The 16,718-nt window shown below is 31.7% G+C and overlaps 1 protein-coding gene across 2 annotated transcripts in view; it reads right to left on the bottom strand.

Moving 5' to 3' along the window:
- The window catches only part of LOC111620663 (guanine nucleotide-binding protein G(s) subunit alpha-like), a 95,190-nt gene that overhangs the window by 25,737 nt on the left and 52,735 nt on the right, over positions 1-16,718 (bottom strand). For both annotated transcript variants that reach the window (XM_023362639.1, XM_023362638.1), the window contains exon 4: positions 3,290-3,409. In XM_023362639.1, the coding sequence (XP_023218407.1) occupies positions 3,290-3,409 (120 nt within the window). The remainder of the gene's footprint in view (positions 1-3,289; positions 3,410-16,718) is intronic.

Here is a 16,718-nt window from a genome sequence, read left to right on the forward strand (position 1 = left end):
ACAATGATACTATTAATGGTAATTACTTTATTTATAGTTATTAATGTTAATAAGAGATGGCGCCTAACACTTACCTCTAGAGCCAAATTGGTTACGTAATTTATTTAGTAATTAGCCTTAAACTAGCCCGATAGATTTTCGGCATTCGGTTGGTATGTAGCTTCATTGTATATCGGGCTTAGAGATGTTTGATCAATGATCTCTACAATGACACCCTTGCCTGTCATTTCTGACAGGTGTTGAAGAAAAGAGAAAAACAGATCACCTTGGACATGTTTTTCAAGAATCCAGCTGCCAAAAAACAAAAGATGGAACAAGAGGAGTTGACCGTGCAAGCTCTGGTAGCCTCTCCTAAATCTGACTCCGATTAAAAATAATAAAAAGGGACCTGCTGCAATGTGTAAAAAGTCTATCTGTATGAATGTGTGAAGAAAGTGTTCCTCCATGTCCTCCTCACATCTGACTACCAGGCATAATTGATGACTACTCCATTTTCATTTTCTTTTTAATGGTACAGTACGGTTATTTTATGCTGTGGAACAAATTATATGTTTTAACATGTATTTCTATGGGAAAAAGCATTTCGTATAACGGACTTTTCACTTAACGGACATGCACCTGGAACGGATTAAGTACATTATACAAGGCACCACTGTACATATATAAACATTAATAATTAGTAATCATTATTAATCCATACTGGTAATTAATGTGAAAAATTAATTTTTGCAATGATTTCATCAGCAGATGTGGTGGAAGAATTGAACATATTCAGTTCTTTTGCAAATTGCTAAACAAACACTCAAGTATTCAAATATTGCAACTCCCTAACAAATTAGTTTTGCCAAATCCTGTATTTGGCAAAACTAATGCTTTGTTTTCATTTCCTTTAAATTTAATGGAATAATATACAAGCAAAAGAAAGGAGTTCCCATGGGAAGTCCTATGTCAGGACTCCTATGTGAACTTGCAAATAGGAAATTGGAAAAGATCATCATCAAAGATTTCTCCAATAGCATTATAATACACAAATGCTACTTTGATGAGGTATTAATAATTTGGAAAGATGATTAACACATTAATGATTTCTTAACTGCAATCAACGACAATGAGCATTGGTTGAAGCTAAAATTAGAACAAAAAAGCCGAAAGAACCTCTATTTCTTGGATATTATCATAGAATTTAAACTAGGAAATATACAAACGGCCATATATTTGAAACCCACACACGCTCCTTTATACATACCTTCATGGTCGAAGGACCTGTATAAATATAAACTAACTGCATTTAAGGCACTTATCAAAAGGGCCTTCTTGTACTGCACCAATGTGCAAGACCGGAACAAGGAAATTGATAGAATTCAAAAGGTAGCAAGGAGTTTAGGATACAAAATGTCCACAATCAGAGGCCTTATCAAGAGCTACGATAAACAAAAAACTACAACTACAATGCATAATAACACTACTTCATTCAACAAGTTCACATACAATGAACAAAGAAAGTAGTGAATGAGTTGGAAAAATAAAAAAACGTAAAGATAATTTACAAACAAGCACCCAAAATATATATATTATTAAGGAACGATAAGGACAAAATTAGAATGGAAGAGCAAGTGGAGTATACAGTATCCCTTTTGAGAACCAACAATTAGGAACTGATTAGGAGTTAGGAATTGATTAGAAATTGTATATAGGGGTGACCTGAAGAAATCTTACGGTACGTGTAAAGGAGCACAAATATAGTGTTAATAAAGGACTCAATAGCACGATATTGGCAAGTATGGCACAGTCAGATGGAGCAGTAGTCAAACGGGATGAAGCAAAGATCGTTAGAATGGGGCACTCATTGTCCATCGTGATGGAAATGGAAAAAATAGAGATTTACAAAAGTAAAATGATGCTTAAATGCAAAAGATGCAAATGCATTACCAATGGCTTGGAAATACAAAATTGAAAAAAGTATGGGTTTTAATAATCCATGAAAATATGATCTGGAGATTATAGGAATTAGTATTTAGTCTTGTTTAAATTTGATATAATTTTTGTTTTTTGTTAAGTTGCAACACATTTTGATATTATTTTAGTTAGCTATTTATTTACTCTTGTATATACATAAGTTGTTAAAACATTCAAATTCAAATGAAACAAATTCGAACAAATTGGTTCCATTTGGAATGATGAATGTAAATGCCTGAAGATGGCCTATCAAATTATTTCCAAATCAATATTTTTTTTTTACAGTAAATTTTAAAATCATCATAAAAATATGGTTGCATTCTCAAAAAGAAAAAATAATGACAAAGATCAGTCAAAAAGTACAAAATTGTCACCTTTTTGCAAAAAACTGGTGCATTTCTTAAATAAATTTTCATTAAAAAATTGCATGACTATTGTTATAAAGAAATTGTGTTTTTGAACACTAAAAGTCCATTGATCACAAACAGTACTGAATGAAAGTACTAAGATAAACACATAATTCACCAAAAACAGTGCATACACCTGTGCACAACATTTTTTTTGTTTCTACTATATTTTTTTAAATATGTATTCTGTATTCTATTTGATTTCAGAAACTCCTGAAGACGAACATTTAAAATGGCAAAAAATTTTTGTTTTACATTAATTTCTTGTTTGTTGTTGCTGGTTTTTGGTGATTTGTATATTTATCTTACTAAAAAGTCCATTCATTAGCACTGTGTTAAAAATAGGTCATTGTGACAATGCCTATCATATTTGACTGATTTTATTTCCATTAATCAATGTATTACATCAACTTTATAATTCTATACAAACTATGTGCTTAAATTAAAGTATTCTTTTAATTTAAAAATGTTTGATATTAATTTATTTAAAGTGTTGTACAGTAAATTATACAGAAGGCCTATTTAATTATTTGTATGATTTAGTTAGACTATTTCAAACTATACAGTAATAATTATTAATTCATTCATAAAATAATTTTTATTTTATGAATGAATTAATAAATGTGTGCTGATGTGTAACAATTTTGGAGAAATTTTGGGTCTTGAAAATATTCTTCACCCCTGCATTTATATTATACATACAGTAATTTATTAAATTATATTAATAGTAAAATAACATAATAATGTAATGCTTGTTTAAGCATATTATTATTAATAGTTATTAATATATATATATACACACACACACACACACACACACACAAAACTACATTTATAACAGATTTATAACATAATATGAAGATTACAAATTTTAAATTACTAATCATTAATATTTGAAAAAGTATAAAAATTTCATAAACACTTACTGGTGGATAATCAAAATCTGGTGAACTTGCTACATCTTGAATATAATCTACTCTCCATTGATTTTCAGCATTTTCTAATTGCACAGAAGGAACTAATGTACTCATAGCTCCAGTTATTGTCTTTAAACACAAGAAAAAAAGTAATTGAAATTTATAATATTAGATAATTAAAAATTAACACTTAACTTATATAGATTAGTTATACTTTCTTTTTAATCAGAATCTTTCATTAAGATAAAATTTATAAAATTAATCAATTGATCAAACTTTATTGATATAAAGTTTAATTGATTGATTGAGTGATACCTTTGCTCTTTACAAGTGGAAGAAAATTAGATATTAGCAATTTTACAATCTTACATTGAAAAAAAAACCATAATTTAAACATTTAAACAAAGAGATTAGTTACATGTTGAAAAATTATAATTTTTTTAAAGAACCAACAGAAAACTTTTATTACTATATGTATTATAAATGTCAAAATCATCACTAAATATCATCACTATAATGTAAATTTGTTAAACAAATACAGGATTTCAACAGGTGAACAATTAAATTTTCACATTCTTCTTTAGAACAAAAAAGAAAGGTGATTCTTTGAAAGATCATGTCATAACATTTATTGATTAAAACTCTAATTATTTAATTACAGTCGAATTATCAGTGTATTAATCCTAAAATTAATGTAGTATAATTCCCAAATAGCAGACACTGTCGAGATCAAGAAGTTTGTCCACTATTAGAGGCGCCCGTTATTCTGCAGTGTTTGCCGGTGGCCATATTGTATTTTAACCTGTTATTATAAAGTGAAGAATACGATGGATTGCAAAAACATCAGATTTGCATTAAAAATATGAAAATACCAAAAAATATATGTATGTATATAATTAAAATATACACAGAGTATATTATTTCTCTTTCCAGCAGTAAAAATCACATTTTAATTGAATTCTATTTAATAGCAAACAGAATTGTATACGATACTTTAATTAAATGAAACATAAAAATTATGATAAACCGTAAACATTGATTAATTATTAATTCATTAAAAATGACCTGAGCAGAAGGAATGAAAAAGAAAAATGAAATTGTTATTACAAACAGAAGAGTAGATAAAGGTCTATTTAGGAGACAAAGAGTTTGAATCTCGAGTTACAAAGGCAATTTGCTACCCACTTCAAGGGATGGGAAATGTATTTAGTATTCTTGCATTTATAATGTCATTTATGATCTAAGCAACTAATAAAAATCAATATAGCAATTTGTCTACTTTGTAGCTATTGAGTACGTGTAATTTTTCAAACATTTTTGCTTTTTTTCAATAAATGATTTATTAAAAATTACTTTAGCTACCATAAAGCTGTTAAGATCAAAAAATGATGTCATAAATGGCAGAAAACCAAATATCTTCCTACACTTTAAAGTGGTTGGAAAATCGCCTTTGTAACACGATCCCTTAACTTTCACCAAATAAACGCTGTTGCCTTAACCTTAAAACCATTTCTTTTTCATTACTACTATACTACAGTATTTCAAGTACAGTTCTGTACTGTACCTGTCCAATGAATGAATAACTTTTCTAAAGTTTATGTTTCTTGGTACCACATGCTTAATTCCAACATTAAGACAGAAGTTTAATAACATTAACATGTATGAAAATAAGTGATGATTGACAACTAAACCAGATTAGTCTTCTCTAACAGATAAAGAATACTGTTTGGCTTTTTACAACCTTCCCTACTCCCCCATTCCTATTTTAATAACAAGTTCCAGTATTCAAATATTGTAAATTTCAATTTTTGATTTAAAAAAAAAAGTTGTAAAAATCATTTAGTAATATGGGCACAAAGTTACACTTATTTTTAACTGAATAAATATTTTGTAAAGAAATATTGAACTTAAGATAAGATTAGGGCACTCACCATTGAAAAATTAAGTTTGCCGATATTACAACATACAAAGTGACAATAGGCTGTGCGATAAATGCTTATAAAAGTTTTTTTTTAAATAATTAAATAAATAATAATAATAATGCAAAGTTATCTGAACAAAATTTATTGTGGAAAGATAATTAATACTAATTTGTAAAATAAGTGGAATCATAAATTATAAAACTTCACAACCACTGGCAACCAAACAAGCCAATACAAGGACAGACTGTTTCTTAAAAAGCAAAATAATATAGACTTGTATTGAATATGCAAAATGCACTCGTACTCACTATGCTAGAAGACTCTTAATGAACATGAACAATGAAAAAGAAGACATCTGAAACTGTACTAGATTATTCCATAATTTGCTTACAATTGCATGACATTGTCCAAGCAATTACCTCATTGAATGGCAATCTTGGATTTTAACTTGATCCATGGCTGAAAACTGTCATACTGTGTGTAAGTAATATTTATTATAAAGTTAAAACACATCAAGTAATATAAATGTTTTTTTTTTATTGGCTTCAAGCTGGACAATCAGTACACAAATAATGAATGCCTCAAAGCACATCTAAAAAAATAAAAGAGAAAGTGTGTATTGCTATTTCTTTTAAGTTTCTACAACTTGGTTATAATAAACTTTATTTAATTCAATTTTCCTTGACTTCTTTAAGATGGTATTGTCCCCCCCAGGATTACAGTGTGGATCTGCTCCTGAATCAGCTTTGATATTATCATTTAATTCACCTGAAATACCCTGTATGCCTTTTCACCTGAATATCAGTAATTTACCGAAATTATTACAAAAGTTGCTTCTAGCCCTTGATATAATTATATTAATTAAATTATCCACAACCGTAATCTTAAACCCTAACGACTTGGTTACAACTGTTAATGGTCTTGATAACAACATTAAATTTGAAGTTGAGAACAAACTTCACAATAAATTACCATTCCTGGATGTTTTAGTTACTAGACATTCTAATACCTTTGAAATAGAAAATTACAAAAAATCTTGTAGCGTTAATAAAGTCATGGACTACCACTCATATACTCCCCTGTTCATAAAAAGAAACATTTTTGTCAATTTCATCAAAAAGATATTTAATAGAACTACCTCCGATTACAAAAAGAATATTGAGATCACGGACATTGTTAAGACTTTCTTATTAAATAATTACCCAAAAGTACTTCTAGACAAATGGCTAAAACAATTTAAGTGTAATAATAACACCAATGTCCATACCGCTAATCCCGTTAACAACAATGATACAAAAAAGTTCTTTAAACTTACTTATGTCAAAAATATGTTTGTGAAAATTAAAATGGTCTTAAACAGTACCAACACCAATTTAGTCCCTGACCTTTGTAATAAAACCCAAAAATACATCCAACCAAACCATCCAAACAATATGGTTAATGTTTTTAAAAAAAGCAATGTGATATACAGGTTTAACTGTAACTGTAATAACCCTATGACCTATGTAGGTGAAACAAAAAGAACACAAATGCCATCAAATACAATTCTGAATACTCTGCAGTTGCCAAACACTGCAATCTATACGGATGTAAAATTGATAAAAGTACAATAAAAGCAATAAAATTTAAAACTAACACCTATAAACATAAATATTTTGAGCATATAGAGATTTTGAAAATTGATGATGTTAATAGAATTAATGATAATTTAGGTGTTAAAATTGACGAAGGATGGTATAATTATATCCTTTAAAAACTAAATATCTTTGTGATGTTACGACTATATATTGTTAAAAACCATTGGGAACTTGTAATTGTATCATATGTTGTCACCACTTGTACACCAGATGTGGACTGTTACACACCTCCCTTACTATTGATACCACTCTCAGCACCTTGTTGTAAGCTGGCACCTGCAACTATGTTGTCTTACTGTTTTTGGTATGTACATTATCTGTCTGTGTAACTTTAGTTCATAAGTGTAAACCAATAATTGTCTAACTTATAACTACAGTGGGACCTCAGAATACGAATGCCCCAGCATACGAAATTTTCAGGATACGACATGAAATTCGAACATATTTTTGCTCCACAATACGAACAAAAACTCACCATATGATGTTACATTAGTTCGCAGTGCCATTTTTTATTCATTTCTGTTCATTGGTCTCAGTCCACATGTTTGCTTCGTCGTGTAAGGATCTCACTCGATAAAGGAAATCTTGAGGTATTATCAGAAAGTGACTGATTTTATTGAAAAGAAACATCCCGAAAAGGTTCACACTGGCCATGTTGCTGCTCGGAGTAATGACATTTGCCTAAGTCATTTTAGAAACATTTTAAAAAGTAGGCAAAGCCAAACCTCTTTGGATAGATATTTTACCAAGCGACCTCTATCCAGAGTGCTGGTAGAAGTGAAGGAAAGAAAGCAAAAAGTAGTGAATAAAAATAAAAAAATATATATATAAAACAACACTAATTTTTTTTATCTTTTCTAAGTTATTTTTAAGTTACTGTTACATTATGTTATGTAAGTTAAGCTTTAGTATCATTTCCCTTCTCCCTCTCTTCCGCCACCAATTTACACCTCCACCATCGTCTATCCTCAAAGGTAAAGTGCAAATAAAACTATATATTTTTTTTTCAATTATTATTCTATTACGATTATTTATACATTTACAACTACAAAACGCATTTTTCAGTGTTTTCCTTACTATAGTTATTATTATTATTTTTTTAATGTACGGTAATACCCTGAACTTACGCGATAGGTGGGACCGAGCGATAACCGCGTAAGTCGAGGTATAATTTCTCAATGTGTGTAAAATCCAAGTCGGATGTATGTAAGCTAATAAATGTTCTCGTTAATCTTATATCGTCTTTTGATTCATTCATTGTTACAAGAAATCACCACATAGAGTCTCTGAAGGCTCCATAGATATAACAAACACAGAAATAAATAACACAAAATAAATTGTAGCTATGTGTCGATTCCGCGCACATGTCCGAACCTGTAAGCTGAACAATAGTGTGGGGGGAATGAGTAATCCAGAGTTGCGTGGCGCTCAAACAAAAGACGAATCGACGAGATTTGAAAATCGCGTAACTCCAGGTTCGTGTAAGTCGGGGTAGCGTAAGTCAAGGTATTACTGTATTACTTAGCTTTAATTTGAGTGTGTTTTTCGTGTTGGAACGAATTATTTGGTTTTACATGTAATCGTATGGGAAAAAATGATTTACTTTACGACATTTTCATGATACGATCTCAGTGTCGGAACGGATTAATTTCGTATCCAGAGGTACCACTGTATTTTGTATCAGCACCCTGTATGTCACTCCACCATGCAAAGTCATGAAGATTTATTACACCTGTCTACACTGATAATGCTTACTGCTCATACTGTTATAATGGCGTCTTCACCTTTATATTGTATAGCTTTAGGCATAGTTTTAAGTTGACCGTTACCTTGTATAATTCTAATATAGCATTACCTTTAGTTTATACCAACTGATGAGGGACTACCGTATTTTTCGCCGTATAAGACGCACTTTTTCTCTCCAAAATCGGGGGGAAAAAAGTGCCTGCGTCTTATACGGCAAATACAAAAGCCCACCATGGCCCTCCGCTGCCCCTCCACTTCTGCATACATACATAACCGCAGGAATACTCGGCCACTCCGTTCCCTTCCACCTCTTGGCGCCGTCTGATACCAGGAAGCTCCGCTCTGCCTCGCACTGGCTTTGTGCGGTCTTTGCCTCGCGCTGCGATTGGCTGGGCGAAGAGGCACGTGCCTTCGCTCTCTCCCGCGCTGGCTTTGTGCACTTTTTAGAGTCTCGTAAGCCAGCACGGGAGCGGGTGAAGGCACTCGTCTCTGCGCTCAGCTAATAGCAGTGATATATGTAGTATGGTATATCTGAATGAAATATATCATATTTCATACCACCCCATCAAGATGTCAAAGCAGAAGAGACTGTTTATGATAGTAAAGATAGCTCTTAGTATGTTACATGGTTGACATAAAATTTTTCTTAACTGCTGTTAACTTTATACAGTTGATATAAAATATTTTACTACAGAATTTGGTTCATAATCTTTTTTTTTCTGAATTTGCCTCCTTTAAAATTGGGTGCGTCTTATATGCCGGTGCGTCTTATACGGCGAAAAATACGGTATTTTCTATCGGAAAAATAGTCCGAAATGCATTTTGGGTTTTCGTTTTCACACTTACATAGTAATTTTTTTGTGTTTATTAAATTGTTTTCACTTTGATCCTTGAGTGTTTTTGCCCATTATTGGTCTGATAAGCCCTCACTATTATCTGCCTCAACTGTGATGAAAACTGTGGATAATTTAATTAATATAACCAGTAATTTAGTTTATCATTTCCGATGTAAAACTTAATGATGTGAATATTTTAAAAATACACTACTCTCTTTGCTAATCCTGTTCTTAATAATTCAACATACCCCAGTGATCATTTATGCACTTCTATTTCCATGAAAATGTCATGCATCCTGTTTTCTTGTTTATTTCAGTTTAATTTCTGTGTACAATATTGCATATCAATTCATTGTGTTATTTGTCCACCTGCCTCCAAAAACAGTTGGTATAGAAGGGCAATGGCAACAGGTCACATCATTCATGCCTTTAGGCCTACACACTCATTAATCCAGAATTCTCACTAATCTGGCAATCCTCTGAACAAGAAATGGCCAGATTAGCAAAAGCCTAGTGTATTTAAAAAGATGTTCTTAATATTATTTCCATCTACTTTCAATGTTGCTTTGTAATATAATTATTCTCTTGAAATCTACCATTTTAAATTGTTTTGTTATAGATTGCTCTACTAATGAGGACTACCAGGGCTGGGTCCCTCTAATTTTGTTGAGTTTAATATTTGTCATAACTACCATCCCAGAAATCCATGGTAAACCCCCCCTGATGCAAGTCTGAAGAAAAATTAGTTTAAAGTTTACCATGTTTCTTACTACTGGGATATATTGACAAAGTGCCTGCAGCAGCAAAACTAAGCGGATACAGTGCTTAACTATTTTGCTGCAAGTCACAGGTTCAAATCTTACATTTATCAATTCTTTTTTCTAATCTGTATTGAAATGGATTATTGTACAACATATTTTATATTTAAACAAAGAATCTCCCTAACTTACTTATGCTGCTATATGAGTAAGTCAAGACTAGACAAGAAAGAAGTTTTCTATGTAATGAACATCCTTCACTAATATAATACAATGTGCAAAAATAAAAATCATGGTAAAAATGCAAAATAATTTCAAATTTCTTTATTGAATAGCAAATAGATGTTATAATTACAAAATACTAATTTTACTTTGCTAAAAATAAAAATAATGTGCTACATAATCATAATCATCAGATTCAATGCAGTTTTTTTCTAATCTGAAAAACTAAAAAAGTAAGATTTAAACCTGTAACTTACAGCCTAATACAGTAGAGCATCGTTTATCCAAATCAATTGGGGACTGGGGTTGTTCAGAAAATCAATATTTCGGATAACCGATTATGTATGAAAAAATATATTAACCTATCCCATGTTGAAATTTTTCTCTGTTGTGTGTCACTTCACGTTGAATTTTCGTCAATGTTAAGCCTAATGAAGACTATTGTATCGTTAAAAATTATTTTTTTATTTTGTACAAACAAAACAAATATATTGAAAAATATAAAAACAATAAAAAAATTATACTTCAGAAGTTAATTTAGTATCAAAAACATAAAATATTTGAGTAGCCCAAGACATAGCCAAAAATTGCAATGCCACAGCACTGGCAAAAATTTAAATTTGCTAACTGGAATTCTTTCGGATAATTGACGTTTCAGATAATTGACTTTCGGATAAACGACACTCTACTGTAGTTGAGCACCTTACCCATTTGGCTTTGTCACAGCTGATACTTTGTCAATAAAACATGATACAGGTAACCCCCATATAACATGGGAATTTACGTTCCAAAAACTTGCCGTGTTATGCGAATCCATGTTATACGAAACAAAGAACTAGTGCAAAAAGGGGGAGTTAGGTTCCAAAAATTAAAAAACATGCTGTTAAATCCTTAATTAATTGGATTTACTATTCATTTTTTTCATACGTAAAATACTTATTTATTATTTAAGTAAATATTTTACCAGAGAATTCATCCTATATGATGATCTCAGCATAAGCATCATCAACTGGTAACAGTTTTTGAATGCGTTCGTTAATAGCAGTTGCACTGCAATGGGAGTGCGCTGCTGTTTGTAGGCATTTTGAACGACGGTGAAAGAAAGATGGTGGCACCTGCACTATTGATAGTATCGTGATGGAGGAATCTATAATTCTAAAATGAGCTTTTACAGGCAAAAGAAGGGTCCCAATTGTAAAATTTAACCATTAAATGGATTATTTGTTGAAAGAGCATTCAAAGTAGCCACAAAAACAATTAGAATGCTCGCGCGGAGTTATTCGGAGGTATAAAAGAACACACCCTTTATTACATTTCATGTTGTACGAGGGTTTTATCTAATTCCCGAACTGTGTTAGAGTGAACCCATGCTATAAAAGCACCATGTTATACAGAGATGTTCCCAATTCTTGAACGGTGTTAGAGTGAATCCGTGCTATAGAAGTGCCGTGTTATATGGGAGTTACCTGTATATAGAAACACAAAAAACTTTATTCTTGAGAATGCTTGAGGTGCATGAGTGGCTTTACCATGGATTATGTAATATTATGGGGGGGTAGTACAGTCAACCCCCCTATAATGCGGGTTCATATAATGCAGATTCGTATATCACAGCGAAAAAATTGCGACTGTATTTGTATAAAGACGCTAAAAGAGACTCGTAAAATGCGGTAAAACGTCATTGCCGACTTGTGTCACGACAGGATTGGTCAAATCTGGACCAATAGTGGACGAGCAGCCGAACTACTTACACACTACGGAGAGTTTAGGCGAGTAAGTTGTTTACTTTCATCTGTACAGTATATAAATTAGATACCGTAAGTCTAATACAGTACTGTAATTTTATACATATCTTGTGAAAGAAACATTTCTTATTCAACAGCCATAAAAATTATTTATATTAATGATGTCTCCAAAGTTCAACGAAGTATTCGCAGAAAAATAACTTATCAGAAATCGCCCACCGTTTGGTGCGCTGCTCTGCGACGAAAACAAGCTTGAGCAATGGCGACGTCGAATGGTGCACACTCGGTAAGTAATCCTACAATTTTTTGTTTATAGCATAGTTTATACCAGGGGTCGCCAAACTTTTTTAATCGTTGACCCCTAACCACTTTCCAAAGCCTCACATTGACCCCCACTGTAAAGTTTTATTACAAGTGTATGTGTATGAGCAAAAAAAAAAAAAAAAATGTGGTCTCTGTATAAGCAAAAAAAAAGAGTTTGTGACCCCTTAGCCGCATCGACCCCTCATTCGACCCCCCCAGTGATGTTGCATCGACCCCTGGGGGTCGATATCGACCACTTTGGCGACCCCTGGTTTATACGGATTATTCCCAAAAAATTATACGTGTTTTGGAAATGTTGAGTCAAATTAGTTTAGAATCGATTAGTTTTATGGAATAAAACCTTTGAAACAGCCTTAGTCCATAAACTGTACACGTGCCAGGCTGTGATTGGCTCATGTATTTAAGGATTCCTACAACGCAAAATTCTTATAAAGCGGAACGTATCTACCGCGTTATGGGGGTCAACTCTACTATGATATACAAGGTCTGTCCTGAAAGTTCGCAAACTTTTTAAATTATGCACCAACCAATAACTGAATATAAATGCTGCTTGCACAACTCTTAAGTGACAAGTTTTATGTACTATCTGCCAAAAGCAGTTAGTTCTATCTTCATTTGTTGTTGTGTTATGTTCATTTGTATAAAAACATGTGTTGATTGTGTTTTGCAATTTTCTTTCAGTGAGTACAAGTGAATGAAGAGCTTCTGGAACAGGCTAGATCTGATGAAAATTTCATGAAAAGCATAATCACTGGGGATGAGACATGGGTCTATTGGTATGACATGGAAATAAAACATCAGTCATCAGAATGGGTGGGAAAATCTCCGCCACAACAAGTTCAGTCAAACAGAAAGGTCTTGATCACTGTTTTGCTCAATTCTGAAAATTTAATCCACCATGAATACTACCTAAAGGTGATAAAACATCTTTGTGAAGCAGCAAGGATAAAAAGACCAACTGCTTGGAGATAACAGCATCATAACAATGCACCTGACCACACAACACTGCTGATAACAGAATTTTTGTTCAAAAACTCAATACTACTTGTTTCCCAACCTCCATATTCACTGGATTAATCTTTCAGCAGTGGGATAGTCAGGTATGGTGCTACTCCAAAGTAGTGGAGAATAAACGTGGGAAATTTTTAAAGTATTTTTCCATGCATTTTTTCTCATTATCATTTCAGAAAAAGATTTTGTAAACAGTTATGTCTAGTACAGAAAAGTCTTTTTTTATTGTTACATAATTCATTTTTTATGTGAATTTTTTTTTGCGGTAATTTTTGGCTAGTTTTTGGAGACACTCCCAAAAGAATTTAATGGATATATCCATCCTTCAACTGTTGAGTGGTTAAACCCCATAGACTTATTTTTGTTTCCCAAATTAAAATCCACTCTCAAAAGTCACTATTTTGAATCCATTGACACTTTAAGAAAAATTTGCTAGCAGAGCTGTGCATCATCCCAAAAGAAGCATTTTACAAAGTGTTCTTCTCGTGGCAAAAATGCTGGATTCAGTGCTTAAACTCAAGAGAGAACTACTTTAAAGATGATAAAACTGATAGGCTTCTATGTAAATGCAATCAACTTTTATGTGCAAACTTTCTGAACAGACCTGGTATATCAAACTCAGTGAAACTGGAAAGGCCATCCCTGATAAGAGTTACTTTCTTCATTATTTGAAAGAACTTTTTTCATCTGTGTAGCTCCGTTTGTGAGACTAAGGAAAGATGGACAGACTGACAACAGTGAGAATTTATAGATCTAATTTTTTCAAATTGCAGCCCAATGAAGTCCTTTGGTTTGGTACCAACTCAATTTATTGCAATTTCAGAGCAAACAAACAGTGGCATTATATTTAGATTTGACTATATATTGTAACAGAACTTAAAATTTATTTATTATTTCAAGATTTAATAAGACATTTTTACTTTATTTATAGTTTAAATTTGATCAAATTATAATTTATCCATAAAAATTAGAACTGTTAATTTACCAGTCATAAATATATTTCACATGCTTTATTAGTAGTAATAGTTTTAATAGCTGTCCTAGGCAATGCTTATTTTATCTTAAGAAAACATCTAACAGGTTCAAAAATTACATGTGCTTTTGTTGTTTGGAACTACCTTATACATGTTGAATACTTGCTTCCACTGTTCCATTGCAGTGTTGACAAATTTTGTCACTTTTCTTTTGATCCTCTCTTATGTAAATAAAACAAAATTTATTTTATTATTTTTCTATAGATCTGTTCTGTCATATTTTACAGAAATATTTGCATAAATTTGCATACCTTTATGCAGTACTGTCATATACAAGAAAATAAAATTTGTTCATTCGAAAGATTACGAATAGGATATAATTCCATATATGCTATGCAGTATTATTATCCAGATGATTGCTGATCTAAACTAAATTCATAGGCTGTTGATAGTTTGGGGGTCATCTTATAGGACAGATATATGCTTAAACTATAAAACTTTTGACAAAATTTTATACCTCGTCTTATCTGAAGGTTGTCTTATCTGCACAGATATACGGTAAATGTAATGCCACTGTTTGTTTGCTCTGAAATTACAATAAATTGAGTTGGTACCAAACCAAAGGACTTCATTGGGCTACAATTTGAAAAAATTGTAATCTATAAATTCCCACTGTTGCTATCTGTCCATCATTCCTTAGTCTCACAAACAGTTACACAAATGAAAGACAAGACCATATATGGAAAGCTAATGGGCAGGAGGCCCCGATTAACTATATACAAGCTTCCAATGCAAATCAGAAGTCACATTATTTCAATTCAAAAATTTTCCCCTGAAAGGAGTTAGATAGATGTCTGGCATGATTCTATTCAAACAGGAAAAGTATGATGTACAGGGGCAAGACACTACTAATTTGAGGTAAACAGCATATATTTTAAATTAAATAAAATTAAAAATTGAAGCCTGGCATTGTTACTTATTAATTTTTGTTTGAGATCCATGTCTATGCTTAAAATTCGAATTGCACATAATTTGGTGATAAAAATGTCCTTTTCAATACAAAATTCTACACTTATAAATTCAGATATAACAGAGGAAATTATAATAGGTAATAGAAAATTTTGTTCATGCATTTCATTAGAATGAATAGTCACTGATGAGGGTGGTGTTACATAAAAGAATGTACATCAAGGTTTGACTGTATTTAAGTTATGAATATTCTTTTATATGTGAATTCTTATAACTAAATATTTTTCAAATATTCATATTTGTGTATAATGGAAAAAGTAAATAATGTACTGTTTTTAATATCAGTTTGTAATGGCATTAACAAAAAAATTTAACTAAAAAATTTATTTCAAAAAATTTATCATCCAAAAGAAGAAACTTTTACAAATATTTTTCTTTTGATATTGTATTATATATAAAATAGGATCATTAAAAATAAATACAGTAGTACCTCATACTTCAAATGTTCCAGAGTTTGAACTATGATTCTATGTTTGAATTGCATGCACAGTGAAAAACATGCAATCTGTTGTGCATCCAAGTTCTCTCTCACTCTCAATGTGAAAGCATCTCTTGAATTACACTTGTTTGTTTTCAGTGCTTTTTTCATTTTATTTTTGGTGTATTTGGTTACATAACCCCTACCTATTAACCATGATGTGAGGTCCAAACAGAAATCAAAATTTTATGTGAATGATGATAAATATCAGGCAGGAGAGTTAAACTTGCACCTTTTGAAATTAAAATCCAAAGCTAGAGTTAAGGTCTCCTGAAAACAATAAAAGTTCTTTCTGTCAAAAAAGAATACAAAAAGCTTGAATTACAAAGAAGAATTTAAAAGTTCAGATGAATTTCAGCTGATCGGGATCAGGTTAAGTGTTGATAATGACCTCTCCCATTCCCTGAAAAGTTTTGAATTGTCACTGGAAGAGGAGAAAAAAAACCAATCAGAATGCAGAATAGAAAAGAGAAATCTTTTAAAAACTTGTGTTTCAAGGATGTTCCGTTCCTTTTCTCCTAGAGCTGATTGCCCTCTAAAATTTGTTCTTTCTCCCAGATCCATTCCTTCTCCAAGAGTGTCTCTCTCTCTCTCCAAGATCTGTTATATCCAAGCTTAACAATGAGCCCCAGGGCTGTCAATCCTGCAGAAGGCCATCAACGAGGGACCAAGTGTAGACATTCAACATAACATTCAAAATTTTACTGGACTCTCCTCTTAAAAAGAAATATCAAAGGAGAATTGTAATAACAAGAA

This window comes from Centruroides sculpturatus, unplaced genomic scaffold (assembly GCF_000671375.1).
Source record: "Centruroides sculpturatus isolate CEXI.00-Female unplaced genomic scaffold, Cexi_2.0 scaffold194, whole genome shotgun sequence".
NCBI lineage: Eukaryota > Metazoa > Arthropoda > Arachnida > Scorpiones > Buthidae > Centruroides > Centruroides sculpturatus.